General features: G+C 41.8%; 2 protein-coding genes across 5 annotated transcripts in view; one reads left to right on the top strand and one right to left on the bottom strand.

Annotated features, from left to right (window-relative positions):
* The window catches only part of c18h3orf33 (c18h3orf33 homolog (H. sapiens)), a 466,419-nt gene that overhangs the window by 288,568 nt on the left and 149,857 nt on the right, over window positions 1–27,994 (bottom strand). The window lies entirely within an intron of this gene.
* The window catches only part of lekr1 (Leucine-, glutamate- and lysine-rich protein 1), a 142,715-nt gene that overhangs the window by 55,407 nt on the left and 59,314 nt on the right, over window positions 1–27,994 (top strand). For all 4 annotated transcript variants that reach the window (XR_014209089.1, XR_014209090.1, XM_082181354.1 and 1 more), the window contains exons 7-9: window positions 2,141–2,222; window positions 12,050–12,115; window positions 20,546–20,728. Coding sequence is in view for 2 of the 4 variants with exons in the window: in XM_082181354.1 (XP_082037480.1) it covers window positions 2,141–2,222; window positions 12,050–12,115; window positions 20,546–20,728 (331 nt within the window). In the remaining 2 variants the exon portion in view is untranslated. The remainder of the gene's footprint in view (window positions 1–2,140; window positions 2,223–12,049; window positions 12,116–20,545; window positions 20,729–27,994) is intronic.

The following is a 27,994-nucleotide window of genomic DNA, read 5'->3' as shown; positions in this document are numbered from 1 at the left end:
AATTTCTCCCTGGATCTCTGAAGTCTCGCAGCCTCTCTGGGGTATTTTTGTCCTGTGGTTTATGATGCTAATGATTAGGAGAGTAGGAGGAGAGGTCAGAACGACTCGCTCTGGTCGCTGGCAGTAAAGGGCAGCATCTCATCGACTTCATCCATTCAAACACTGACTCCTGGCTGCGGTTACGTGTGTGTCCGTGTGTTCCTGCTCGTTACATTGACACCTTTGACACCTTTGCAAATTTAAATAATTCTTCATGCAAACTGGTTCATCTTATCTCTTGTGTGTCTCGTCTAATTTGTTTTTTGTTCATATTGGCACCTGAAAAGAGCCGTTTATCCATGCATTATTAATAACCTTTGACTGTCACATAACCACAACTCTGCATGTAGTTTGAGTATAGGCAATAAGAAAATCATAAAAATAGTAAATAGATTTGTTACCTCAATTATCACTCTCAGTCAGTCATTTGTAATATATTTGACTTAAATAGTATATAGTATATTTGACAAACCATGTAATTAATGTTCATAAAGTGCATTTTCTAGATTTCTTTTGTCACAATCTGTGATGCACTTGAAGTTGGTATTAGATTTATTCTGCCTGTAATGAATTCAGTGCAATTCATTACAAATGTGGTTAAAAATGAGGGGAGTTTAAATTCATACATTTATATTACTTTAATGGCATTTATTTTAAAGAAAGATAGCATGAGCAGGCAAATTCTTTACGCAAAACATGTTCCGATATAATAAATATAAATATTACCACCTTTAATACATATTACCACCTTCTTTTTACAGTGGATCTTTCCAGTCATTTTGATCAGGATTTTTAAAAGTTATTTTAATTCTAATTGATTCAATAATCATTTAAATTAATCTATGAAAAATCACTATGGCTTGCAGGCAAGTTTCATATTCCCACCTTTTTTGACCAGTTCATTTCCATTATTTATGACCTTTCCGGTCATCCGATAAGGATTTTTTAAAAAGTTATTTTAATTCAGATCGATTTGATAATCATTCAGGTCATTAAGTGAACGAGTTTGATAGATTTATTGATAATGAAAAGAACAATTCACTCCCAAATCTAACATCAACAAACTTGCAAGCGAGTTTAATTCCACATAAGCTCTACATATGAGCAATAGCTGTACAGAAACACATATTATTCACAATGGAAATTTCCAGGTTTCCATGACTCGTGGAAGGTTTTTGTCCACATGTCAAACGTTTTTTGGAACTAGTTCACTATGACCTGTTAGGATTTGAGAGGATCTTCACAGCCACTAAAAATCACCTTGAGACCAGGTATTATTTGCGAACGACTAAAAGTGGCATTCATTCTGAGAAAAGCTCTTAACATCATTTGTTTGCAGACGCCTCTTGGTTTTGTTATCTAATTAAATGACATAAATTTTAAGTGTAGCTTGGCCACTTTAAATACTAATGCTGTCATCACACAAAACAAGTTAAAGAGAGGCTTGTATGGCCGTATTTTGTGACTTCGACGTTCCGCGTGTCAGTGACTCCAGTAGCACAACTCTAAATCTGTGGCTAGTCTGACTCCTACGGTTTCCTGTCATCCTTCCTCCCTCTTGTCTTTTAAAATGTCTCCTGTTTCAAACCCTTGGCCGTTTGTCCTCTGTCAGGATAATGAGAGCGGGTCCGACTCCTGAATGGTGCATCGGATGTCAGCGAGCCGAGATGATGAATGAGAATGCTTTCACTGGCCCGTGTTTGGGTGTAGAGTTCGCCCTCAATTATGTCTTCTGGCAACCGATAGGCTCCAGATTATGCTTCAGTGCTTCATGAGAAATACAAAGCAGTGAGGGAGAGAGAGAGGAAAAAGAGAATTACATTTATTGGCAGGGGAGGAAGCGGATGAATGAGGAAAGAAAACCAGATGAACATTTATAGCTAGTGACAAAAGACAGTGAGACAAAAATCTGTTTGTAACTTTTGCCAACTGTAGATGTTGAGCCAAGTCGGATTTATTATCGTGAACATTTCTGTGTTACACGAGTTTCCTGAAGCATTCCTTAGTCACCTGATCAACACTGTTAAGCCTGTTAAGGGCACATGGTGTCATGTTATTGATGTTTTACAGGGTACATCAAGGATTTGTTTTGTTTTTACAGGCCTGAAGGAGGAGGCGAAAACTCTGAAAATAGATCTCCAGAACAGCATGCATGAAAAAGAGCATGTAAAGAAACTCCTAGAGTAAGTTCTTTTTTAATAGTCTACACTTTTAGAGCATATTCAAATTAAATATATATATATATTTTTAGTTTATTTTATATATACTGTTTTTTAATGTTTTTCAAAGAAGTCTCTTTTGCTCACATATTTATTTGACTAAAAATACAGTAAAATCAGTAATACTGTGAAATATTATTACAATTTAAAATATCTGTTTTCTATTTGTATATATTTTAAAGTGTAATTTATTCCTGTGATCAAAGCTGAATTTTCAGCATCATTACTCTAGTCTTCAGTGTCACATGATCCTTCAGAAATCATTCTAATATGATGATTTGATCTTTTGTAACATTGTAAATGTCTTTACTGTAACTTTTGATTAATTTAATGCATCCTTTCTGAACAAAACTATGGATCTCTGAATATATGTGTATATACAGTGAGGAAAATAAGTATTTGAACACCCTGCTATTTTGCAAGTTCTCCCACTTGGAAATCATGGAGGGGTCTGAAATTGTCATCGTAGGTGCATGTCCACTGTGAGAGACATAATCCCCCCCCCAAAAAATCCAGAAATCACAATATATGCTTTTTTAACTATTTATTTGTATGATACAGCTGCAAATAAGTATTTGAACACCTGTCTATCAGCTAGAATTCTGACCCTCAAAGACCTGTTAGTCTGCCTTTAAAATGTCCACCTCCACTCCATTTATTATCCTAAATTAGATGCACCCGTTTGAGGTCGTTAGCTGCATAAAGACACCTGTCCACCCCATACAATCAGTAAGAATCCAACTACTAACATGGCCAAGACCAAAGAGCTGTCCAAAGACACTAGAGACAAAATTGTACACCTCCACAAGGCTGGAAAGGGCTACGGGGAAATTGCCAAGCAGCTTGGTGAAAAAAGGTCCACTGTTGGAGCAATCATTAGAAAATGGAAGAAGCTAAACATGACTGTCAATCTCCCTCGGACTGGGGCTCCATGCAAGATCTCACCTCGTGGGGTCTCAATGATCCTAAGAAAGGTGAGAAATCAGCCCAGAACTACACGGGAGGAGCTGGTCAATGACCTGAAAAGAGCTGGGACCACCGTTTCCAAGGTTACTGTTGGTAATACACTAAGACGTCATGGTTTGAAATCATGCATGGCACGGAAGGTTCCCCTGCTTAAACCAGCACATGTCAAGGCCCGTCTTAAGTTTGCCACTGACCATTTGGATGATCCAGAGGAGTCATGGGAGAAAGTCATGTGGTCAGATGAGACCAAAATAGAACTTTTTGGTCATAATTCCACTAAACGTGTTTGGAGGAAGAAGAATGATGAGTACCATCCCAAGAACACCATCCCTACTGTGAAGCATGGGGGTGGTAGCATCATGCTTTGGGGGTGTTTTTCTGCACATGGGACAGGGCGACTGCACTGTATTAAGGAGAGGATGACCGGGGCCATGTATTGCGAGATTTTGGGGAACAACCTCCTTCCCTCAGTTAGAGCATTGAAGATGGGTCGAGGCTGGGTCTTCCAACATGACAATGACCCGAAGCACACAGCCAGGATAACCAAGGAGTGGCTCTGTAAGAAGCATATCAAGGTTCTGGCGTGGCCTCTCCAGACCTAAACCCAATAGAGAATCTTTGGAGGGAGCTCAAACTCTGTGTTTCTCAGCGACAGCCCAGAAACCTGACTGATCTAGAGAAGATCTGTGTGGAGGAGTGGGCCAAAATCCCTCCTGCAGTGTGTGCAAACCTGGTGAAAAACTACAGGAAACGTCTGACCTCTGTAATTGCAAACAAAGGCTACAGTACCAAATATTAACATTGATTTTCTCAGGTGTTCAAATACTTATTTGCAGCTGTATCATACAAATAAATAGTTAAAAAATCATACATTGTGATTTCTGGATTTTTTTTTTAGATTATGTCTCTCACAGTGGACATGCACCTACGATGACAATTTCAGACCCCTCCATGATTTCTAAGTGGGAGAACTTGCAAAATAGCAGGGTGTTCAAATACTTATTTTCCTCACTATATATATATATATATAAATGTACTGACCCCAAACTTTTTAAAAATGAACAAATTAACTGGTTTAATTCCGTTATCACATCATTAGTAAGATTATCAAATATGATCAAAGGACCGTTCACACTAAGATCTATAACTATAAAGATAGCTATATTAGCATCACACCAGCGGACGATATCGTTCTGTTTATTATAAGTTTGCTGCAGTTTTGTTGCTTTAAATGCTTGAGCTCTTTGAACCAGAATGTATTCTGATTCGCTCTCACTGTTTTTAATCATTCATCAGCTTGAAATAAAATCGTTCTGAAAGTGATTCCAATGATATTGTTTCTCCGTGCCGTTATTGTTATAGTTGTGGTTATATTTAGAATTTTTTTAGAACTATATCTCTATCGTTTTCATTATAGTTATCATCCTTGGTGTGAACAGACCTTTAATCAACCTGACTTAAACAGTCATATCGGATAGAAAGCACTTCTGAACAAAAAAAAGACATTTTTATTTTTAGAGTGTCTGTTTTGGATGTGAAGCACATCTGTGATGCCTTAAAATGCTGACTAGGTAGGCAGCTCACTAGGTTTTGTAGCACAGCTTTAGGGCCCTATTTTAACAATCTAAGCGCATGGTCTAAAGCGTAAGTTCACTTAGTGTGTGTCCGAATCCACTTTTGATAGTTTAACGATGGGAAAAATGGTCGGTGCTCCCGGCGCATGTTCTAAAAGGATTGTCCCTATTCTCTTAATGGGTGTGTTTTGGGATTTACGTGCGTTAAACCAATCAGAGTCTCATCTCCCATTCCCTTTAAAAGCCAGTTGCGCTCGTGCCATGGCAGATTCGCTATTTACATGATGGAATTTGATAGTGCCAACAGTACGCCAGAACACACCTCGTTTTCAGACCAGTAGCCCATGGGCGCACAAATGCATTTGCTATTTAAACAACGTGGCGCAGGACGTGAAAATGATAACTGCGTCAGGCTGAAACTAGAAAAAAACACTTGCGTCGCGTTTGGCGCTGCATTGCGCCGGGTGTAAGATAGGGGACTGTAACAGTATTCATGATACACACACAAGCATGAGTGCTAATGTTATTTCAGAGGTTGACACACATTAGGTGGAGTACTCTTAACAAGCGTTTCATCCTGATTTACCCAGAATTCAGTGTTCTACACTACATCCAAACATCTCAGCATGTGCAGCTTCCATTACAGCTCAGTATAACAGCATTATCTATGAAACACCCCCTCCTCACCTCGAGAATGATTTAATGTGTGGGGAAGAGGAAAGCGGAATATTTTATGATTTGCTCAGTTGGGTAACAGCCATCCATCTTCCTCCCAGTCTGAGAGAAGCCGTTTGGTATTATATTTGCATACAAATGCCCTGCCGTTCACACCAAACAAGAATATTTATTTAACCAAAGAGATCAGGATATCTTCCTTGGAATATGTGATGCATCTCCTCGTGAAGGGGGTTTATTTTCTTTTTTTGCTGGAGGTGCAGAAGGAGCGAAGACTTGCGAGCTCTGTGACCTGGCAGCGCTTGAGGAAGAAACATTTTTGTTGAGTGTCAGGTGTTGCTTCACACTCCGCTCACCTCCCTCGGGTTCATCACGTTACACATACTGACTCAACGTTGGCTCATACTCCTTTTATAATCTATCCCAACTTCTGTTTTTCTGGCTGCTTTTCCCTCTTTGTAAGCGAAGAAGCCTCGCGGTGTGTGTGTGTGTGTGGATGAGCTGTCAGATCGCTCTGTGGCAGGACAGTGTGTGTGATGTGACAGTGGGAGAGCTGGTGTCGCTGTCAGGGTCGCTCTGGCATTGACAGCTGTGTGTGTGTGTGTGTGGGACGGGGCTCGTCGCGTGCTGGTTCTTCCTGCCGTCTGCACTAATGTAGTTTGGAAGATTGATAAACAGATCTGATGCAGCCAACAGCCCTCCATCTTTGTAAAAACACACTGTATGTACACTAAAATATGTTTTTTTAAAGAAATTAATACTTATATTCAGCAAGGATGCATTAAATTGATCACAGTAAAGACATTTATGATGTTTAAAAGATTTTTTTTAAAAATAAATGCTGGTCTTTTGAACTTTATATTCATCAAAGAATCCTGAAAACAAAAATGAGTGCGTGTGTGTGTGAGCGCGTGTGTGTAATGTTTGAGAGAGAGAAACTATATAGAAATTATACTGAAGCTATTTTGGCATTTAAATGAAAACTTTCGGTTGTGCGATCAAACACAATCTTACTGAAAGCTAATTTTTTGAGATATCAACCTTAAGTTTGGTTTTATTTAATTAAATTTTTTATATAAAATGGAAGTAAATCGGATCCAATATGGTTTTGGACAAATGGACAAAAACAGTTCTTCAAAACATTTTCTTACTGTAGATTTTCCGAAAGAAGAAAGTAAGTTATACGATGTGAGGGTGAGTAAATGATGACAGAATTTCCTTTTTTTTATTTTATTTTTTTATTCCTTTAACCTAATTTAACTTATACAAGCAAACAAGCCAAGAATAACACCTGAATTATTCAACTTTCTCAGTAAAGACACTTTTTTTTTTTTCAAGAGAGAACTGTAGACCTCATGAATTTAAATTGCGATCGGCAAATGCTAGAACAGCATGACGTGTGTGTGTGTGTGTGTGTGTGGAAACTTGTGCCAAAGCTTTGATATCTCCATATCAGGGAAGAAAGAGCAGTGTTTATATGCAGCATGTGTTCCCATGACAACTATGCAACCTCTAACCCTATTTCACACATATCACACACACACATCTGCCGAGCTGGTTTGTTTCCCTGGCTACGCTGATACATGTCAGAAATAGTTAGGGGTTATTTAAAATACTCATGGAGTGACAGAACACCAATGTGATTAACCTGCAGGGAGAGAGAGAATGTAAAAGAGCAAGACAAAGCGATAAAGGGGATGAAAACTTTTGTAAATGAGCTGGACCTCTGCCCGGTGAGATATGAAGTGATAAACAGTATAAGCTAAGAAATGTGAATATGCAAAACATTTCACTGGACCTTCTCAACTGATGAACTGAACTCAGTTACCTGGAGTTTAGATATCACACCCTGTTATATTCACAGTTTTTCAGCAGAAAAACATGATACCTGGTCTTGCACGTCTCACTACGCTTCAGTAGTGTGTGTGTATCGCCTCAGGCATGAAGCGTGTGTGTGGAAACTCGTAACGCTCTCTAAGAAATAGACTCTCTCAGATTCCACCTCCATTTGTTACCCATTAATAAACCTCAAAGAAGTGCTGTCCAGCCATTACTATAGGAGACAAAGGAAGAGAATGACAGGGTGAGAACATGTTATTATACCATTATTCTATTCTTGTGTACCTTTTGCTTATTTATTTTTTTATTTTTTATTTATGTGGACTGGAATGAGCAATAAAAACTCATTTTGATTCAACTTCAAATGAATAATTTGGGCCCTGTAGTTAATTATTCAAATTAAATGTATTGTAATGTACCAAGTTAGAAGGTTCATCATTTATAGCATTAGCTGATTTGAGTTTCTTTCATATGTGAGCAAAATATAACTGAAATATACAGTATACAGTAAATCTGTATCAATTCTCAGCCATTGTTTTGGGTGGTGCCTAGATGTGGCTAGATTCCCTTCTTCAAAGTTTCTGCTTTTGTTTTGCCTTTTCCTCAGTCACTCAGGAAGGTGATAGCACACCTCTTCTGAACAAGGTGCATCATTTGAGAAATAATTCATATCTTTATTGCTTTGTGCCACAGTTCAATGCTTTATGGTTAGGGGTTTAATCAAATACATTAAAGGGTTAGTTCACCCAGAAATGAAATTTCTGTCAGTAATCACTCGCCCTCATGTTGTTCCAACCCCGTAAGACTTTAGTTCATCTTCGGAACACAAATTAAGATATTTTTGATGAAATCTGAGAGCTGTCTCACTCCTTCATATCTGAGAGCACCCCAAGGAAAAACTCTGTTTATAAAAATACCCGTGTACGTGTGGACTAGGCCTTAAAGTCCAGGTCTGATCCTCTCGTCTTGCACTGTTGTCACACCGGTGTGGAAATTGCAATTTGCAATTGCTCCGTTCCCACGGCTCTCGGCCTCGCCCTGCTTGCCACGATGAGCTAAAGTCACTCAGATCATTTATTTCTATCAAATCTGATTCGTTCTTTAGGAGAGGCAGGCTTCTAGTGAGCATGTGAGAGTTACAGATTGCGTTCTTGTTTTCAGGTCCACATGACCTGACATCTACCATGTTTTCATCCAAACGGAGACATCCATCTTTAACATGTTAATCCCATAATCACTTTCTCTTTTTCTCTCTCTCCCCTTTCCTCTCCCCCTCACTCTTATCTCTAGTGTCACAGAGATCCAGGGGAAATAAAAGGTTATCTTAACCCGCTGTCAGATAGCAGTGTGTCACAGAGCTCAGCGAAACCTTCAGGCAACCATAATAAACAAAGAAAGAAAGGTCTTCACCAAACCTCCATAAGACGCTCGCTCGGCTCAGCTGGGAGACACCAACTCCCCAGTTTCTCCCCAGACTGGTGTTGAGGGAGCCAGTGGAGTAGGATGGGGAGTGTTGGTGTGAGAGGGTGAAAAATATTTGTGAGTTGGTCTGATGGGGGGGATTCAGAAGGCTTAACAGTTGACAGACGACACCCGCAGGGAATCTGTACTGTGCTGACCTTGAGAAAGAATTGGAGAAACTAGAGAACGAGGGAATGAGACAGAGAGCGAGAGACTGATTGTTATTCAACTTAGCAATGCAGGGATTTCTCTGCTATGTTGTGCTTTAACATCAGGCCCCAGGAGCAAGAAAAGAAGAAAGAGGAGAGGAGAGTTTCGCGTTTATTAGCAGCCGGGCTCAGACATGCAAGGTCTGTGCTTCTGTCCTGATCGACAGGAAGGTCAGTCTGAGAGCCAGAGGGAGAATGTGTCCTGTGTGTGAAGTTATCTGGGTTGAGCGGGGCAGATTTTACCTTCATTGCTGGAATGAGGGAATTTCTAGCCAGTTCTGATAAGCCATGCAATCATTATTTTCATGTTATATCCGATAAACAGTAAATAGCCAAGTTCTATACTATACTATCTTTCAAAAGATTTTTTTTTTCTTCCACAGGAGCAAATTACATTTTAAAATATATTAACAATATATTAGTTAAAATGAGTTATTTTACATTTTTATAATATTTCACAGTATTACTGTTTTTACTGTATTTTTTATCAAAAACAAATGCAGCCTTTAGTGAGCAGAAGAGACTTCTTTCAAAAGCATTAAAAAACTATTTAAAAATCATACAGACCCCAAACCTTTGAGGTGTTATTTCGAATAAATAAATTAAAGCACAAAAAAATAAAATCAGTCATATCTAATGCTTCATTATAATGTACAGTGTAAAAAAGTTGAAATTAAAGGTACACTGTAACTTTTGGCCCTTTAGCAGTTAAAAAACAAAAGATGTCAACCTTTCTCACTCGTTGTGACATTATATTATATTATATTATATTATATTATATTATATTATATTATATTATATTATATTATATTATATTATATTATATTATATTATATTATATTATATTAGCAAGATCAATGGCAAGTCCATTGCATTTTATAATATGTTATATTATTGTTTTTATTATATAATTGATGGTAAGTCCCGACCATGAAAGAAAAACAAGAATGTGGGTTTACATGCAGTAAATGTTTAGATGTTGCATGACACAATTGCTTGACTAGCATGCAGAATTTGAGAACGTCATGGTGAATTAATGAGTCAAAGCAATGACAGAGTGATAGACACACATGTAAACACTGTCTGGCACGCATTAAACGAATGCACGCTCATGCACACACAGGCATATAATAGCCCCCTGTTAGCATATTAATAGTCTCGCTTTGCCAGACTTTTGACTGGCTGAAGTTTGGACCACTTTGCAGATTATTGTGGCATGACATAAAGAGGCCGTCTATCTGACGTGTTTCGTTATGGGTAAACCTGAATTATAAGGATCCATGTATTAACATTAGCTTTCACTAATTAAGATTAATAAATGCTGTAGAAGTATTGCTCAATTTTAGTTTCAACATTTACTTTTTTATATTAACATTTGTTAGTGCACTTTGACCCAACATGAATAAACAATGAACAATTGCATTTTATTAACTAGCACTGACAAAGATTAAATAAATGCTGTAAGAAATATATTGCTCATTATTAGTTTATGTTAGCTAATCTATTAATGTTAAAGGGGTCATGACATGGATTTTTATCATTCTAATAGGTTCCTTGAGGTTCACTTATAATGTTAATAAAGTTTTTTGCTCAAAAAAAAAAAAAAAATTGGAAAAAACTATTATTCTGTCCCTCAGTCTGAAATGATCCATTTTAAGGTGCTGCTCCTTTAAGCCTAGTCAGTAAACGGCCACTGTTATGATTGGTTAACGTCAATATATAGGAAACAGTATCAACGCACATGAGTATTGCACATTAATAAGTGTTTTGAGAACATTATCCATATAAAATGGTCTATCTTTTTTCTTTCGCGTTTTATTTGTAGCGGATTTGTGCTGTGTCTGTTCTGTTCTGTGTTGTAATTTATGTTGTACGTGGTGTTAAAGGTTGATGGTATTTTATATAATGTACAGCACCTTGGTCAACAATTGTTGTTAGTTGAGTTGAGTTACAGACAAAGCAAAGCAAACGTTCATTCACTCTTCCATTTGTCCTGTTATCGATGTCAGAACTGTCAGAAACTGAACTCGTATCTGTGTACTGAATCAGTGTAGACAGCATCAGTGATTATAATGGGTTCTTTTAGCTTTTAACCTGACGCTCACATCCAGTGTAGGCGAATGACCCCTGTTAAGCGACTGAACGCCAGTGGCCTATGATGTGATGTATAACTATTGATTAAAGGAAGTCATGCAAATGTATTTGCGGTCACAGATCCCGCAATATCTAAACGAGGCGTTTTTAGGAACTTGACTAAACAAATGCCTTGTTTATGAGGACGACGTTTTAAGCTATAAAACTTGCAAGATTTTAATGGTACAAAGATCTCTTGTCAAAAGATCAAGGCAAATTTCATTTCTCATGTCATGACCCCTTTAAAAAAGACCTTATTATAAAGTGTTAACATGATAAGCAAGTGAATCTGAAGAATAATGGTAGTGCATAAAATACCTGAGAAATTAGCAGAAATGTGTGACTTTTTCAAATATTTGAATATCTTTCACATAATTGAATCCACAAACTTTGCCAAATCCATTAATTATTTTTTCCCTCAGCAGAACTCATCACACTGTAACATAATTTCACTTGGCGCCACTATTGCTTTCATTCTGTGTTTTATTAGACTCCCACATCCACACTTGTCACCTCTGTGCTCGCTAACCGAGTTTCATATTAATACTCAAACTACAGAGCGATGTTACAAAAAAAACATAACACTTAACAGCTGTATGTCAGATTGTGTTTCCATCTATTTTCCACCTGCTTTCTTTTTTTCACCTTCTCCGTCTCACTCAGTGAGATTTCAACACCCATTCTACCCTGGATGGTACCTGCTAACATCACACGTGGACGTGCCCTGGGCTACACTCGTTTACACGCCATTGTTTAGCTGCTCACGCTGAGATGCTGGTGTTAAAGCGCATGCCAGAGGGACATGCTTGGGTGACTTTTTTTGGGGAAGGGGAATTTTTTCAGTATCTTTGGCGCTCACAGGCAATAGAGGAAAGAGAGAACAGATGTTAGCGGCCGCTGCTTTAAATAAAAACACATCTCTGTTGTCTTTCAGGATAAAGTCCGTGGAGAAGGAGGATCTGCAAACGTTGTGGAGCGAACAGACCGCCACCATAGAGAGGTACAACCGTAAGAAGGAAAAATCACACAGTTGTGCTTCGATTTGCCAAGATATCAAAGTCGGAAACCAAAAGCAGAGATTTCAATATTAACTAAATGTATGTGGATATATATATGTATGTATATTTGTATATTTGTATATATGTATATATGTGTGTGTGCATATATACTGTATGTATATGAATATGTATTAGCAGCAGCAATAATAACCAACAGCAGCAGCGTAGGAGAAGTACTCTACCAAGACCAAATACATTAACATTGTCATATCCATTACCATGCTAACTCTATGATAGAAATAACTTTTTTAGAAATGAATTGTAACTTTAAAATGAATAAGTAATTTATAAATTACCCGTAACCGAGCGGGTAGCTGGAGCTGGGGAAGGTGGAGGGTTTCAGAGAAAACTTCTACTGTAAACACTGACCAACTATTCAAATGTTGAGCAGCAAAGCTCATTGGCTCAGATGAGAAAGGAACCAATCAGCTTGTGGCATGTAGTTAACAATGTAATTGTCAGCCGGTTGCGTTAGCCTGCTCCATCTCCAAACTATGATAGTTGTTATCCACATTTTATATGTTGACAACTGATTCAATTTCTATTTTTGTTAAGGATTTTTTATGTCAAACATCATCAAAATGTAAACTTGTCAAAACAATGACAGGGCAACCTCGACAAATAATTGTTTTCTCTTGGAAGAGAAAAACAGTAGTTTCTCAGATACACACAAATACTGAACTCAATCATCAGGAAGTTATAAATAGAAGTATGTCAGGCATCTTTGGTCACATTTTGTCTGTTTTGATTGATGTCATGGTCCACTAAACTGTGCACAACCATGAACTATTGTGTATTTGTTTGGCTAGGGTGTGATTATGTGTTTGTCCATGTAAAAGTGTGGTGAGTGTGTGTTTATGTGTGGCAGAGACAGAGTTTGTTAGTGTCTGTCAGTCATCTGCAAGCGTCTCAGTGGATTGATGCACATTCCTGCCTGTGGTTTGAAGTGCTGTGTGCGGTTTGTCACGATTGCTCACCAGTCTGTGATGGAGAGAGGACGACACGCAGATAAAGAAAAGCTGAAAAGACCTGAAAGCTTTTCACAGAGTGACCTTTGACATAAAGACACACTGGCAAATACCACAAAACCCATTACAGGCATCAATCGTAATACAACACGTCATCATTTGGACTGTTTCTACAGCATGGATAAAAGAAAAGTTAAATCTCATTTGATACATTTTTTTGTGCCTAGTACTCCACAAGGAGGATAAAGGACAGAAGATGAGAGAAAGCGGACCTGATGAAAGAGAGACCTGATGCCTTTGAGCTTAGAAAGCGGCACGTATGTGCGTGATGATCTGTGTTTCGAGGTCTTACACCCTCCTCCTCCTCCTCTCCATGTATCACAGCTCTGTTTCAGACTGAGTGATATTGTATAGATATTAAATTCTGTAATGTGTCAGCAGGCTTAAGCTGCGTGTGAAGCTCTGTGATGGAAGATAGAAGCACTTCCCACTCACAGGGCTTCAGGTTTCAAAGTTCCCTGCACCTCTCTCACACACACACACACACACGCATACACACACTTCACATCTCGGTTTTCAAAGCTCCTTTAATTTTCACCATCCCATTGGAGCCACGATATCTGCAAAGTAGACTCATATGTCACAGGCGCTAATGATTTATTCTGACGACAGATATCAGACTGAATCTATTTTAAATCCGACCTCTGTCATCTTTAACCACTGTTCTCACTCTTCCATACTCAAAAAGTATGGAAGCTTGAGTCCGTAACGCCCACGGAGAAGCCCATGTGCTCCCCACATTGCTTTCATTTCGGATTTAGCTTTATAGCGAACATATGTGAAGCTTCAGCATTTTCTTAATTGTTTAGGCATTCCAAAGAAGCCAGTGTGTGTACTTTGGGAAAATGTTTTATCCACGTGATTCAGGCATACAAAAAAATCCACAGATGTGAGCGTTCCTGTGGGATGGCGCTTATCTTTTAAGGACACCGGCTCAGATCTAAGGCCATACCACTTCCCACCCCGTTTTTTTGGCTGCCTGGTTCCTCTTAGAAGAGCCAGAAGAGTTCTTCCGTCTTGTGGAGGAAACTGTCTGATCTTTAAGTGATAACTGTTGCTCATGGGAAGTGTGTCATTATCACACCTTTTCCCAAAGTGTCTTCCTCAATCAGCGGGAGGGGAGGCTGGAGGCCAACAGATAAGATCGGCTGTGTTTGGGAATTTCCTAGTTTTGTCCTGCAGGGAAAAGATAAACAAAGAGAGATAAAGGGAGAGAAATAGAAATGTGACGGTTTCTCATGGAAGTCCTTCTTCAGGCAGGTAAAGGATTTTTTTTCTTTTTTTTTTTTTTTCTTTCAGTGTGTGATAATTATGAAGGAGAACCTTTCCACCTCAAGTTCATGTCATCATACATATGCCTATTCACTATGTACCGCAGGATTGTACCATTGGAGTTTCAGGGCTGCTGTAGTCCTAGGACCGCATTTCTTGTGACAGCGCCACCTACCAAATTGGATGTCTGAAAAAGTATTTCTACCAAATACTAACAACTTGGGCCAGATTTACTAAATGTACAAATTAGAGTGAGAGTGCAATTCCAGGGTAATAAAAAGGAAAAAGGGCAGAGTGGAAAGTTCTGCGTGTGATCCACTGATCATTTCCATAATGACCAACACAATCTACTAAGAGCAGAGCATTAGCGTCTGGTTTAATACATGCTTTTATTGGGCATTAAATGATTGTGCAAATACCAGTGCATTGAGGAGCACAAACCTCAGTAAATCACCTTGCATGATCCATTTAAATACTTTCCTCCTATAAATTTTACAAACCCTAATGATTTTGTAAGATCTCTTTAAGAGTTTGTGTGTGGATGAACACAAAACCTATAGTTAGACGTCTACCTAGATAGCATTTATTCGTATCATTGGTGTGCTCTTTGGGCAGAGGTAGGTATTAACCAAGTAACTTTTTCTGCAATTACATGGCTTCACCAGTAGGTGGCGGTGACTTGTCTTTGAGTTAGTCATTGAATATTTTTTTCAACCAATTCATTCAAACACTGATTCTGTCATGATTCTGCCTTCTTGTCTCTGATTTTCCCTGGTCTTGAGGCAGGATCATGACAGGCCCATGTTTTGTGTGTAAGCACATGGCCATTTGTTTGGCTGTGTGCTTGCGTTGTCTCGTCATGTAACCCCGCCCCCTTGTTATCTCATCTTGTTATCATTATTGCTTTACCTGTGTCACCTGTTCCTGATTAGTTTGCTCCCTATTTTATCCCCTTGTGTTTGCTGTCCTGTGTCGGTACATTGTCTATCCTTGTCTGATACCCTCCGTGAGTTACCTGAAGAAAGCCTTGTCTTGTTAGAAGTATTTGATCCTGTCTTTATTGTCTAAGTTTATCGTCTGAGTGTTAGTCTAGTGTTTTCTGTCTTAATAGTTCATCCTGTCTTGTTTTACCCCCTCGTGGGTTTTGTTTTCTGTTTTTGTGTAGTAATAAACCCTTGTAATGTCTGCAAATGGTCTGCGATTGGGTTCTCTCCTTCTAAACCATGACAGAATGTACCGACCAATACTGAACCCAGCAGACAGCATGTCCTTTCCTGCCAAGCGACAATCTTTTGAAGGGACCCGGTTGGTCGTGTTTCGCGGGATCCGTGGAGGCCGCAGTAGAGGAGGTGATCGAGGGGGTTCTACAAGGTCTTCTTCTGCTTCGCTACCTGTGATCCCAGAGGGTCGCGTCCTGGCCGTTGTTGCCCATGGTGATAAGGCCGGTTCCACTTCTCCTGAGGCCCCTTCTGCTCCCATTGTTCTCCATGGTAAACGAGGGAGACGAGTTTCCTGGGATTCCCCGTCTGAGTCTTCCTCGACCGAGTCAGCGCTGCCCGAGAACGCCATCCCTGCTCCTGTTGCGGTTCCAGCTGAACATCTCCAACTGGTCGCTAGTCCAGCTACAGATTCGGCTTCGCGTTCAAAGAGAAAGAAGAGGAGAAAGGGAGCCTCTCGCTCTTCATCTCCTGCAAGCGCTGTTCCAGAGCCCGCTCCTGCAAGCGCTGTTCCAGAGCCCGCTCCTGCAAGCGCTGTTCCAGAGCCCGCTCCTGCAAGCGCTGTTCCAGAGCCCGCTCCTGCAAGCGCTGTTCCAGAGCCCGCTCCTGCAAGCGCTGTTCCAGAGCCCGCTCCTGCAAGCGCTGTTCCAGAGCCCGCTCCTGCAAGCGCTGTTCCAGAGCCCGCTCCTGCAAGCGCTGTTCCAGAGCCCGCTCCTGCAAGCGCTGTTCCAGAGCCCGCTCCTGCAAGCGCTGTTCCAGAGCCCGCTCCTGCAAGCGCTGTTCCAGAGCCCGCTCCTGCAAGCGCTGTTCCAGAGCCCGCTCCTGCAAGCGCTGTTCCAGAGCCCGCTCCTGCAAGCGCTGTTCCAGAGCCCGCTCCTGCAAGCGCTGTTCCAGAGCCCGCTCCTGCAAGCGCTGTTCCAGAGCCCGCTCCTGCAAGCGCTGTTCCAGAGCCCGCTCCTGCAAGCGCTGTTCCAGAGCCCGCTCCTGCAAGCGCTGTTCCAGAGCCCGCTCCTGCAAGCGCTGTTCCAGAGCCCGCTCCTGCAAGCGCTGTTCCAGAGCCCGCTCCTGCAAGCGCTGTTCCAGAGCCCGCTCCTGCAAGCGCTGTTCCAGAGCCCGCTCCTGCAAGCGCTGTTCCAGAGCCCGCTCCTGCAAGCGCTGTTCCAGAGCCCGCTCCTGCAAGCGCTGTTCCAGAGCCCGCTCCTGCAAGCGCTGTTCCAGAGCCCGCTCCTGCAAGCGCTGTTCCAGAGCCCGCTCCTGCAAGCGCTGTTCCAGAGCCCGCTCCTGCAAGCGCTGTTCCAGAGCCCGCTCCTGCAAGCGCTGTTCCAGAGCCCGCTCCTGCAAGCGCTGTTCCAGAGCCCGCTCCTGCAAGCGCTGTTCCAGAGCCCGCTCCTGCAAGCGCTGTTCCAGAGCCCGCTCCTGCAAGCGCTGTTCCAGAGCCCGCTCCTGCAAGCGCTGTTCCAGAGCCCGCTCCTGCAAGCGCTGTTCCAGAGCCCGCTCCTGCAAGCGCTGTTCCAGAGCCCGCTCCTGCAAGCGCTGTTCCAGAGCCCGCTCCTGCAAGCGCTGTTCCAGAGCCCGCTCCTGCAAGCGCTGTTCCAGAGCCCGCTCCTGCAAGCGCTGTTCCAGAGCCCGCTCCTGCAAGCGCTGTTCCAGAGCCCGCTCCTGCAAGCGCTGTTCCAGAGCCCGCTCCTGCAAGCGCTGTTCCAGAGCCCGCTCCTGCAAGCGCTGTTCCAGAGCCCGCTCCTGCAAGCGCTGTTCCAGAGCCCGCTCCTGCAAGCGCTGTTCCAGAGCCCGCTCCTGCAAGCGCTGTTCCAGAGCCCGCTCCTGCAAGCGCTGTTCCAGAGCCCGCTCCTGCAAGCGCTGTTCCAGAGCCCGCTCCTGCAAGCGCTGTTCCAGAGCCCGCTCCTGCAAGCGCTGTTCCAGAGCCCGCTCCTGCAAGCGCTGTTCCAGAGCCCGCTCCTGCAAGCGCTGTTCCAGAGCCCGCTCCTGCAAGCGCTGTTCCAGAGCCCGCTCCTGCAAGCGCTGTTCCAGAGCCCGCTCCTGCAAGCGCTGTTCCAGAGCCCGCTCCTGCAAGCGCTGTTCCAGAGCCCGCTCCTGCAAGCGCTGTTCCAGAGCCCGCTCCTGCAAGCGCTGTTCCAGAGCCCGCTCCTGCAAGCGCTGTTCCAGAGCCCGCTCCTGCAAGCGCTGTTCCAGAGCCCGCTCCTGCAAGCGCTGTTCCAGAGCCCGCTCCTGCAAGCGCTGTTCCAGAGCCCGCTCCTGCAAGCGCTGTTCCAGAGCCCGCAGTCGTGTGTGCTGTAGAGAGAGCAGCGGCCGATTCAGCTGCTGAAGCTGTCTTGCGGTCGGTTTCTGCTTCTCAAAAGATGCCTGTCCTTGTTGTTGCCGATGCATTGTCTCAATACTTAAAACGTCTTGTCCAGATTCTTGAAGTCCCCGTCAAGTCAGTCAAGTCTTGTCCTGAGTCCACTGATTCTAAGTGCACCGTGAGCTCCGTACCCCAGTCAGCTGCCGTGAGCGCCGTACCCCAGTCAGCTGCAGCCAGTGTTGATCTGAGGCCAGCCACTCAGAGCGCTGTTCCTAAGTCAGCCACCGCTTGCACTGTTCCTGCTAATGTGTCCAGTCCTGTCCCAGCAGATGTGTCCAGTCCTGTCCCAGCAGATGTGTCCAGTCCTGTCCCAGCAGATGTGTCCAGTCCTGTCCCAGCAGATGTGTCCAGTCCTGTCCCAGCAGATGTGTCCAGTCCTGTCCCAGCAGATGTGTCCAGTCCTGTCCCAGCAGATGTGTCCAGTCCTGTCCCAGCAGACAGGAGGATGTCTGTGTCCAGTCCTGTCCCAGCTATTGTGTCCAGCCCTGTCCCAGCTATTGTGTCCAGCCCTGTCCCAGCTGATGTGTCCAGCCCTGTCCCAGCTGATGTGTCCAGCCCTGTCCCAGCTGATGTGTCCAGCCCTGTCCCAGCTGATGTGTCCAGCCCTGTCCCAGCTGATGTGTCCAGCCCTGTCCCAGCTGATGTGTCCAGCCCTGTCCCAGCTGATGTGTCCAGCCCTGTCCCAGCTGATGTGTCCAGCCCTGTCCCAGCTGATGTGTCCAGCCCTGTCCCAGCTGATGTGTCCAGCCCTGTCCCAGCTGATGTGTCCAGCCCTCTCCCAGTAGATGTGTCAGTCCTGTCCCAGCTGACAGGAGGATGTCTGTGTCCAGTCCTGTCCCAGCTAATGTGTTCAGCCCTGTCCCTAGTTTTGTGTCCAGCCCTGTCCCAGCATCACAGTCTACTTTCTCCACTCCCTTACCACCTGCCTCACCCATTGTCTTCGCTCTGCTGCCGGCTGCAGCTGTTCCCTCTGTCACCACTTCACCCCGGACTGTTTCCCCCAAGACTGTTCCTCGTGTGTCCCCATCCAAGTCTGCCCGGACCCCTCGCCCTCAGCCATCGTCCTGTCCACCCAAGACCACAGTCCCACCCACCCACCCTGGACATTCCCCCATGAACTCTGTGTTGTCTCCGCCTCCTCTTCCTTGTTTTTTATTTTTATTATGTCACCCCAATCCTGTCATTGTGTATTCATGTCTGCCTTTATTAGTTTTTGTCATGTTTTGTTGGTTTGTGTCCATGTCTCAGTCCGTCATGTCACGTGTTTAGTGTTCCCTTAGGGAGCGTCTGGAAGCCGCTCCTTAAGGGAGGGGTTCTGTCATGATTCTGCCTTCTTGTCTCTGATTTTCCCTGGTCTTGAGGCAGGATCATGACAGGCCCATGTTTTGTGTGTAAGCACATGGCCATTTGTTTGGCTGTGTGCTTGCGTTGTCTTGTCATGTAACCCCGCCCCCTTGTTATCTCATCTTGTTATCATTATTGCTTTACCTGTGTCACCTGTTCCTGATTAGTTTGCTCCCTATTTTATCCCCTTGTGTTTGCTGTCCTGTGTCGGTACATTGTCTATCCTTGTCTGATACCCTCCGTGAGTTACCTGAAGAAAGCCTTGTCTTGTTAGAAGTATTTGATCCTGTCTTTATTGTCTAAGTTTATCGTCTGAGTGTTAGTCTAGTGTTTTCTGTCTTAATAGTTCATCCTGTCTTGTTTTACCCCCTCGTGGGTTTTGTTTTCTGTTTTTGTGTAGTAATAAACCCTTGTAATGTCTGCAAATGGTCTGCGATTGGGTTCTCTCCTTCTAAACCATGACAGATTCATTCACAAGCCAAACAAGTGATTGTTGTAATGAACCAGACATTAAATCATATCATTCATTTAATCTGATTGATTCAAACGAGACTGGAGTAATGATGCTGAATATTCAGCTTTGCATGACAGAAATAATTTACATTTTAAAATATATTAAAATAGAAGACAGTTATTTTAAATTGAAAAAATACTTCACAATATTACAGTTTTTACTGTGTTTTTGATTAAATAAATGCAGCCTTGGTGAGCAGAAGAGACTTTCAAAAACATAAAAAAATCTTTACTTTTTGAAAAGTAGTGTATTTCATTCAGTACTAAAACATATAGATAAAAATAATTCCATCTACTAATTATTTGATGCATTATAAGTGTGTGCTAAGTATTGTTTGTGCTCAGGTATCATGTTTGCATAGCGACTTGTACCAGTGCCAGCTCTATTCAGGAATCAGCTGTGAATATTAGCACATGGTGACTTAGTTAACTTAGAAGCCTGCTAGCATAACCAGTTTACTAGCATCCAAAACTCAACATATACTGGTCATTTCAGCACGGTAGGATGTATGTAGTGAAGCAAGACTCGTGGTTTCAGAACAAAGCTATTTATTTTGTGTGTTCAGATATCTAGCTTTTACGTGGTTGTAAACGGTTGCATGTGTCGTGATTTCAATGTGTTCACGCTTTCCCCCGAAGGCTGTCCCGAGACCTGAGGGAGGAGGAGGAGAGCCGGTTGTCATGTCAACGACGATGCGAGTCCATGAAGGAGCAGCTGTTGGCGTGGCAACAGAAAGAGGAGGAGGTAACCCGGAGACTGGAGCGGGCGGAGGACGAGATGAAGGACCTGAGAGTTGCCCAGTCCACTTTGCAGCAGGAGAGGTCTGTTAGACAAACACACTCGCTAGTCAGTCACACTCCACAGCAGGAGAGAAGAAATAAAGTGTTGCTTGCGACACAAATACGTTTTTATTCAGCCACACTGTACAGCTTTTATTCTCCATCCCACCTGCTCCTCTCAATAGACTGTCGACACGTCGGGACCTGTAGGATATGACTCAGTGTTTGCGAACCTGTTTCCTCTCTATCTGTCTTCATTTACAATGGTAAAACAAACCAACGAAAGCTGTTATGCAGAAGCTGTGCTCCAACTAAAGCTGTGCGGTACTGGAATATTACCAGGATTAAGGGGTGTTATTAGGCATGATGTGAAGCAGAATTAGGGCTGGTTCACACAGAACGCGTTTTCCGGTTAAAAACGTGAGACGCAGGGCAATTCAATGGGAAAAAACGCAAGGTCTAAAGGTCTATTTTTTTTTAAAGTTGAACTTATTTTAACTTGAGCAGGCGCTAATCTAGTCTGTGTGAACGACCCAGAACGCTTATGCACTCCACTGCGCTGCTTTTCCATTGTTTTTCTATGTAAGCATGCCATACACAGATTGGCCACTGTGCTTGTCAAAAAAAGGTTATACTTAAAAAAAAAAATTCTTTTCACCATCCTGTATCTCGCATTTTGAAATACACACAATTCCACTGCAATGATTATCCATTGTTTCCCCTGCTTTTTCAATATGTGCTTGACTGACATGGTTGACTATTGCGACGATCGCCCATGACACATCGTTCTTAAAACGTGACACCAAGGTAAAAGAAGTAAAATGACAGAAGATGCTTTATTGTCAGAAAGATCTGATGCAAATTAACCCGAGTTCAAATCCGCCTTTTGCCGAACTCGCTCTCCTCCCTTTTCCCAACATTTATCAGATCAGAAAGGCATTTATTTTCAATAAAAATTAAGAAAATACTCAAAGTGGAAACAAAGTGTCTAACGTGTAATTAATAATAAAGTGTATATCGTTTAGGGTTAGAGGTTTGTGTAGGGGAGGCTTTAATATCCCAATATGGCAACATCCATTTAATAATTTTAATAAAAATAATAATTTACACTCTGTTATTATTGCATACCGTTTAATGTACAACCACACTGAGATGCAAATGATATCTGCCTCTATTTTATAAGTATGAATAGCATCCAACTACCATTTACACTTATTGAAAAGAAAATAGGTCTACTGCTATTTTTACAGTGTCATCTATCGCTATTTAAACTTAGTGTAAATAGCAGCTGCCAAAAGTATTTCATCTTTCTAAAAAAGCATCTTACCCATTGCACTTTTCTACTTCTGTCTCGTGTCTTTAAATTCAAAAACGCATTCTGTGCGAATGGCCCCTCAGAGATGTATAGATCCCTAAACCCCTCTTCTCCTCCTCTTCTATTTGATCTTCTATTGTTCTTCCCACCTGTTCATCAGGGTAATTGCAAGTCAATTCACATCTGTCTTCTCCTTTATTAGGGCCTGATTGTATCAATGGCCACCTGTGTCTTGGGTTTCTGTTTTTCTCTCTGTTAGTGGGCTTTTGTTGCGTCCCAGCTGTTTGTGTGTTTGGATGTCTGATGTTGTTTGCATACACTCCTCTGTCCCTGAGGTCTACCTGTCTGTTAGCAACCAACATCACAGCCTTGTCTTCACTGTCTTTTGCTTAGTGTTGTGTTCTGTTCGTCCTCAACGGTTTACACCTCAGCTGTTGCGTCGGCTAATGGTCTTGTTGCCATGCCACTCACTTCTCACATGTTGATGTCCAGGCTTGTCAGATCATGGTGTTGGGTGGATGCTATGGAATTGCTTGGGCATTTTGTGCGGTTGCTAATGCATTGGCAATTATTCAGATCTGTGCAAGAAAATGTCTGATCAGCTCGTTGGTCATTGTCGAGAACATCTAGAACCTGTCACAGCAAGCATCACTATGTTTTATGAATGTTTTCAGTTGCAGTATGCAGTGTATTCTACTAGTAGTTGTCTACTCGTGCCTGACGTTCTTGTATGCTACAGCAAAGACTCCTTCTCAAAGATGTGTGTCACTTGGTCAAGTGCTATTCAACACCGTTCATTTTAAGCCCAGGGCAAACACTTGCTTTTCTAAAGATGTATTGATGTAATCATTGAGCAGTGAGACATGGGCTTTGTTCGACAGGCTCATACTTGTGCTGCAGGTGGGGTCAGAGGTCACAGGTGTTTGAGTAATGAGATGGAAATGAGTGCTTAAGCTGTCATCCTCTGAGAAACAGTGGTGTCAGACTCAGGCCAAAATAGCAAAATAATTAAAATAGCTTGAATGTAACCCGACACCCTTGCATATGTAAATGAGCCCTGCCTCCACTCACTCACTCAGCTCAGAGATCCACTCATTGACGATCACACGTTGATCTGATTGGTTACAAGGTAGTTTGTGACGTCAGAAGCACCAGCGATTTCAAACCGTGTTTTTGAGACTGTCTTTGGTTCACTGCAGTTTTAAGGAGAAAATACTCAGCAATGCTGTCGACTTATGAATTTACACATGGTTTGTCTTAAAGCATATCAAAAACACCACATAGACATATAAACAACGTTAAAAAAGCTTGATTTTCACCACAGGGGGACATTAATGTTGTTAGCTGAGGCCATCTTCTTGTTGTATTGTGTTAGTTTAGCAGAATCATCTCCTTAAGTCTATTGCTGCAGATATAGATTCATGCTGTACATGTGTCTATCTACGGTTGCAGACACTCCGTCAACTTGTTCTTGAATATTCACGGACCGGCAGTGACCATTCCAATATGGCGGACGGCTTATGCAATAGCGGTCCGTAGAAACAGCTGCTAATGAGGAATCTATATACAGTATATATGTTCAACAACCCAAAAATGGCGATTCAACTTGTTCAAACGGTGAAAAAAAGAGAGCCAACCAACTGAGAAAGGGGTTACTGATCTGACAAAACCCGATGAAGTGACGTCTGTTGGTGCAGTGTGAATTGGCTTTTAGATTCACTGTGGGGGAAATCCAGCTTGCCCTCGGAAGCAGTAATAATCATAAATACTAGCAGTAAAAAGTGAGTCTAGACTTACAGTAGACATGCACAATCATTATAGCCTTTCTTTTGATTCCAGTTACACTGAGTAGTTTTTGTATTATGTTTGATGTTGATTCTAAGCAGGGGTGTTTTGTCCGGGGAATAGAGAGGCAGTGCAGCCTCAAGACAACTAAAGACTGGTGTGAATGTGAAGGGGGTAATGACAAAAAAACACACACATCAAACGAAAGTGGATTAAGAAAAACAAGAAGAGCGAACTGTGCCTTCCTTCAGACGTCCACCACACACACACACCACTGTTTCTGAGGCATTGTGGGAAGGAAGAATAAACACTTTGTTAAAGTGCAAAGAAGTTAACAGAATGTCCTGACCGTGTGCTTGAACTGTGCGTGCTGTTTCAGTTCAGAGGAACAAGCGCTGAGGAAGCACACTTAAAGGCATGCGCCTTGTGTTCTCACATATATTCACAGTCTTACAATAGCAGGGTTCTGCTGTAACCACGCTTTGCCAATTATCACAGTCCCCGCTCGTGCCTTTCAGAACAGATTCTGACCCCTGTTCTGCTCTATAGAGGACATTTTGTCCCTCAACTCTCTATTCTCGCCCACCAAACAACTACTGCTTCAGCCTTTTTATAAGCACTGAGTCATAAGAACAAACCCCTCTTTCATGCATCCGCATGGATCACAATGGCACTGTTGATGTTTTTCATAGACTCTGAGAGTAACACTTCACTTCTGGTCTCCCACACGCACAGCTCAGGGTCATACAACCACAATCACCAAACCCCGGACAACAACAAAACACACTTCAGAGAGTGAGAGAGGCAGGAAGGTGACGCCATCACTTTTAGGCCTTTTAATAGATTGTTCAAAAGTTTGGCGTCAGTAAGGTATTTTTAATAGTTTTATTTAGCAGGGATGCTGTTATTTTGAACTCACAGCTGCTGTGTATAACATTTTGTGACGTCAGAAACACCAGTGATTTCAAACCGTGTTTTTGAGGCTGTCTTTGGTTCACTGCAGTTTTAAAGGGATATTTCACCGCTGGAAAGATGAATGTGTATTTAAATTGGGTCATTTATGTAGTAGAAATGTGAAATTATTTTAGAAGTTGGTGCCTTCTAGACTGAGAAAAGCCAGAAAATGTACTTTTGGCTCATGTGGATGAAAGACAACAACTCCCAGAATGCACTTGCGTCGCTGCCCTACGAGGACACTCCCAAGCCACGCCTACCGGTTACAGAGGGCCGTATCGGAAGAAATGATACAACTAGGCTACTAGTCGACTGGAAACTGAAAAGACGGCGTTTTATCGTGAGATCCCCCTATGGGCGGGTTGAACACATGCGGAACGAGCTCCTCCTACTGGCTGGAGTCTCTCGCCTCTGGACAAAAAAGCCTGATGATGCTAAATGATGATTTTTGCGTCATCTGAGTTTTTTTTTTCAGACACACAATACAGAAATCTCTCGTCTCAGGGGGACATGAGGGAGGGAAGCACGGTCACTCCAAAATACTACCGGCTTTCTACCGATACAAAGCTTAATGCTAATCGGTGAAGTATCCCTTTAAGGAGAAAATACTCAGCAATGGTGTTGACTTATGAATTTACACACAGTTTGTCTTAAAGCATATTAAAAAACACCACATAGACATATAAACAACATTAAAAGCTGGATTTTCACCACAAGGGGACTTCAAATGTTTTCAAATAGAGATGGTGGTAAAAATGGGATGGGAGAAAAATGTATTTCATTGCTTTTGCATTCTCTCACAAAAGTTTTCTGTTTCCCTGAGAATCTTTGTGTTCCCTTGCAAAACTTTTGTGTTCTTTGCGTGCGAACGCAAAGTTTCTGGCATTGACATCATTTTTCCTCCCATCTCATATTTTTTTCTTTCACCATGTCCCTTTAGCGGCTCCTGACAGATCATATTCACTATGGTGTTTATCAAACAACACCAAATATAATCTGAAAAAAGCTAAAATGTGTTATCAAGAGGACAACACTGAAGCTTTTACCTGTTTTTGTAATGTAAATTGTAATTGTCACATTACGTGCCACATGCTTAATTTTTTTTCCCTCATGCCTGTGAGCAGTTACACATTTAGTAATGGTGACCATTAGCAAAGCTGCATGGAAAATCCTAGTTACGCTAATCTTCTCTCAGAACTTTTTTTGTCATGTGCTTTTTTTTTTCCTCTTTCCTTCCAACTTCTTCCATTTTCAGAGCATTTGCCTTCTATCTGCCACTCCGATATTTTTCCATTGATTTGATTACACAAGTGCAGTGAAGTGTGCACATTCCAGACTGGGCTTATTTAACACTTGTGTTCCTGAGAGCCACTTCTTCCAGACATCCCCCATTATAGGCCATCTCTCTGGAGAGCCATCACACAAGTGCTGTCAGAGAGCTGCGTGTCTGTCAGTCCCCGACCTATCTAACTTTAATAGTATACAGCCTCACGGCACGTAAACCCCTAGACCGGCGAGATGAAACATTCCCTCTCTCTTAGGGTGGAAAAAAAGAGAAGGAATACGCCTGGAATCTTTTGTGTGAGCGCCTCTGTCTCGGGGGAATTATGGCAACATCCATTAACACATACTATAGGGTGAATCAAAGTTATCTTCAGTACATTATACTCATATTTAAAGTCTAAAATATTCTGAAAGTCACATTCAAGGCACGTTTTAACTGAGAGGAGAGGTATGTAGGAATGCTGGTATGTGGAGATCTGTTTTTGAGGACTTTGATGTTTCTCCTGAGCTGTTTATGTTTGTTTTTGTGTGCGTCTCAGTCTTCACCAATCCAGGATGGAAGTAGTCTGTCTATAAAGTCGCAGTTTCCGTCTCGTGGGAGGAATGTTTGAGCCACAGAGGAATGTGCTGTAAAAATGGAATTTGTGCCAAACTGTCTGTCTGTCTAGTCACCAGCGTTCCTCAAATCCCCACTGTCTGTCTCGGCTAATAGCAGAAGAGCTTTTCAGAGGCGCCCAGAAGCACGGTTTGATGAGTCAAACTATAATCACGGTTTAAAAATGACGACAAACAGGAAGAGAGAAGCATCTTGGGCCATGTCTGCTGTCTGTACATGACAAAATATCCTGTTCTTTATCTTTATCCTTATTTACAGTTAAAGTAGTCCTTAAATTATTATATTAAGACTGTTTTAGAGAATGTATCTTTAATATAAGTGTATTTTATTCTTCTTATATTTTATTTATACGTTACTGTTTAAAAGTTTTGGGTTTGTTTTTGATCGAAAGAAGCCTTTTGCTCACAAAAGCTACATTTATATGATTAAAAACACAGTAAAAACAGTAATATTGTGAAATATGATTACAATTTGGTAATTTATTGTTGTGATCAAAGCTGAATTTTCAACATCATTACTCCAGTCTCACATGATCCTTCAGAAATCATTATAATATGATGATTTGCTGCTCAAGAAACATTTATGATTATTATCTATGTTAAAACCAGTTTACCTGCTTCATTTTCAGATAGAATGTTCAGAAGAACATGGGAATCTTTGTAAAAGAACAATGTAAAGGAAAAGTATTTCCTGTCAATTGAATGCATCCTTGCTAAATAAAAGTATTAATAAATATGACTAACCTGAAACTGTTGAATGGCAGTGTATGTTTTTATACTTTATAATTATATGTATTTTTTTCTTATATTTTTATTGGAAAACTGCGGACATGGAAAAAGAATACAAAAAATAAAACGTTTATTTGGCAATGCTTTTGCTTTCTCTTGAAAATGTTTTGCGATCCCCTGAGAAACTTTTGCGTTCACTCTCTAAAAACACAAAAAGGTTTTGATAGGGCAAAGATGCAAAGATTTTGCGAGCTCAAAGTTTCTCGGGGAAAACACAAAACCATTGACTTTTGGGTAAAAAAAACTTGTTTTACCTTGTTTTGGCCAATACAATTTTTGGTAACACTTTATTTTACAGTGTTCTTGTTACATTATGTTACATGTACTTACCATAATAACAGTAAATGATGCATAATTACATGCAACTAACCCTCAACCAAACCCTAATCCTACCCTAACCCTATAGTAAGTACATGTAGTTAATAATTCTCAGTACTTAAATATATAATTACACTGTAACAATGACACCTTAAAATAAAGTGTAACCCAATTTTCATTTATTTGCATTATGCTGTTTATATTATATAAACCCGGATATGGTGCAGATTAAAAACATCTCTGATATG

This window comes from Leuciscus leuciscus (genome assembly GCF_965113295.1).
Source record: "Leuciscus leuciscus genome assembly, chromosome: 10".
In the NCBI taxonomy this organism is placed as follows: Eukaryota; Metazoa; Chordata; class Actinopteri; order Cypriniformes; family Leuciscidae; genus Leuciscus; species Leuciscus leuciscus.
The sequence above is the reverse complement of the archived record's forward strand: the minus strand, read 5'-3'. Positions and strand labels throughout refer to the sequence as shown.